At 35.5% G+C, this 1817-nt stretch overlaps 1 protein-coding gene across 1 annotated transcript; it reads left to right on the top strand.

Annotated features, from left to right (window-relative positions):
• Positions 1-283: 283 nt before the first annotated feature.
• Positions 284-1414, top strand: LOC107577986 (probable voltage-dependent N-type calcium channel subunit alpha-1B; the record flags this gene model as incomplete). Its single annotated transcript, XM_016264001.1, has 3 exons — positions 284-433; positions 616-745; positions 1355-1414. Coding segments are annotated over exons 1-3 (336 nt in total), but the record flags the coding sequence as incomplete, so codon positions are not given.
• Positions 1415-1817: the final 403 nt, after the last annotated feature.

The following is a 1817-nucleotide window of genomic DNA, read 5'->3' as shown; positions in this document are numbered from 1 at the left end:
GTGTTCCATGCAACCCTAAAAAATAAGTTCAAGATAACAGCAGCCTTGGCATTATGCTGAATTACTCCGTTCGTGTTCCACAGGAGAAAAAGTGTTTTGAGAGACATGAGGGTAAATGCATGGTATATTTACACAATACATGGTATATATACAGAATATTTATTTTTGGTTGCATTATCCCTTTAAGTATTATCTACTATCTACATAATCATGTAGCACCGCTAAAAAGATGGCAGCATTGAATGTTTAATTGACACTTGTGACATTCTCTCCTCATCTTTGCTCTAATGATCATCTGTTTGACAGTGAACAACATTGATGGTGACAGTCTACTGCTGAACGAGGAAAAGAAGGAACTTGATGAGCTAAATCAGAATGCGCCCAAACACATTCTGCCATACAGCTCCATGTTTGTGTTTGGTCCAACTAACCCGTGAGTTAAACCCCAATTATTATGTTGCATTATTATGTTGCAGAAAACTCTTGAGGAGAGATTTTAAATATGTATCACATATACAGTATTACTTGCCTCAATTTGCTCAGAATTAGCATTTAGTTGTAACGTACCTGCTAAATATTGTGAATAAGTGTTGTTTCTTCATGTTGTCTCTACAGAGTGAGACGGCTGTGTCATTATGTGGTGAACCTACGGTACTTTGAGATGTGTATCCTCACAGTCATCACCATGAGCAGCATCGCCCTCGCTGCTGAAGACCCTGTGCAGGCCAATGCCCCGCGCAATGATGTAAGGCACACAGACCTACCTGGAAATGTCAGGAAATGTAAAATCTGTAATTTCCAAATCTGAAAAAGTCAGATTTGGAAACACTTGACTGGCTTTTGCACCATATTTTTATTTCGGGACAGCCCGTGAGCAGACTTAAGCACCTATTGCCACCGCATTAGCCCATGAGCGTGGCTTATTAAGCATTGCTCTCTGAATTACAGAGAATTATGTGTAAACATGTCTCCAAGAATCCTATAGTCCACTGTCTTTTCCTTCTAATTGATTCACTGAGCATCATCGGCTTGTACAATGAATCTCTGCTTTCAGTATTTCCCAGCTGTTCATGTGGGAGGAATGAAAGATAGAAAAAAAAGAGTATTTATTTGAAACATCTATTTTTGTCTCTCATAAAATACAATGTACATCATGTCTGTTCTGTTTGGGAGATTATTGAATTACTCACTGAATCATAGCTGCAGTGGGGCCAAACATTATGGTTTATTCTGAGATTTTTATATTATTTATGGCATCATCCACTTTCCTTTGCTCAAATGGTTTGTGAGACTTCAGAAATATGAAGAAAATAACTGCTTATTTCTAACTCCTTATTTCTTGTGGTTTCCTCAGGTGCTGAAATACCTAGATTACGTCTTCACTGGTGTGTTCACATTTGAGATGGTTATAAAGGTAAATACAACTGCCGTTCATCTATTTTTTTTAAAAACTTGCAATATTAAATAATATTGATTTACATTTTTTAAAACCGTTTATTCACCCTACCCTTCACAAGTTTAGGGATTCTGTGATTTTTAATGTCTCTTGAAAGAAGTATCTTATGATCACCAAGGCTGCATTTGTTTGATCAAAAAATACAGTAAAAGCGGTAATATTGGGAAATATTATTATAATTTAATATAAATATTATTACAATAATAAGAAAACAGTTGTGCTGCTTAACATTTTTGTGGAAACTGAGATACGTTGTTTTCAGGATTCTTTGAATCTTTAATAGAAAGTTCAAAAGAACAGCACATTTTTTAAATAGAATATTTTGTAACATTACAAATGTCTTTACTGTCACTTTTGATCA

The sequence above is a fragment of the Sinocyclocheilus grahami genome, unplaced genomic scaffold, assembly GCF_001515645.1.
Source record: "Sinocyclocheilus grahami isolate Dianchi unplaced genomic scaffold, SAMN03320097.WGS_v1.1 scaffold8133.1, whole genome shotgun sequence".
Classification (NCBI taxonomy): Eukaryota; Metazoa; Chordata; class Actinopteri; order Cypriniformes; family Cyprinidae; genus Sinocyclocheilus; species Sinocyclocheilus grahami.
The sequence above is the reverse complement of the archived record's forward strand: the minus strand, read 5'-3'. Positions and strand labels throughout refer to the sequence as shown.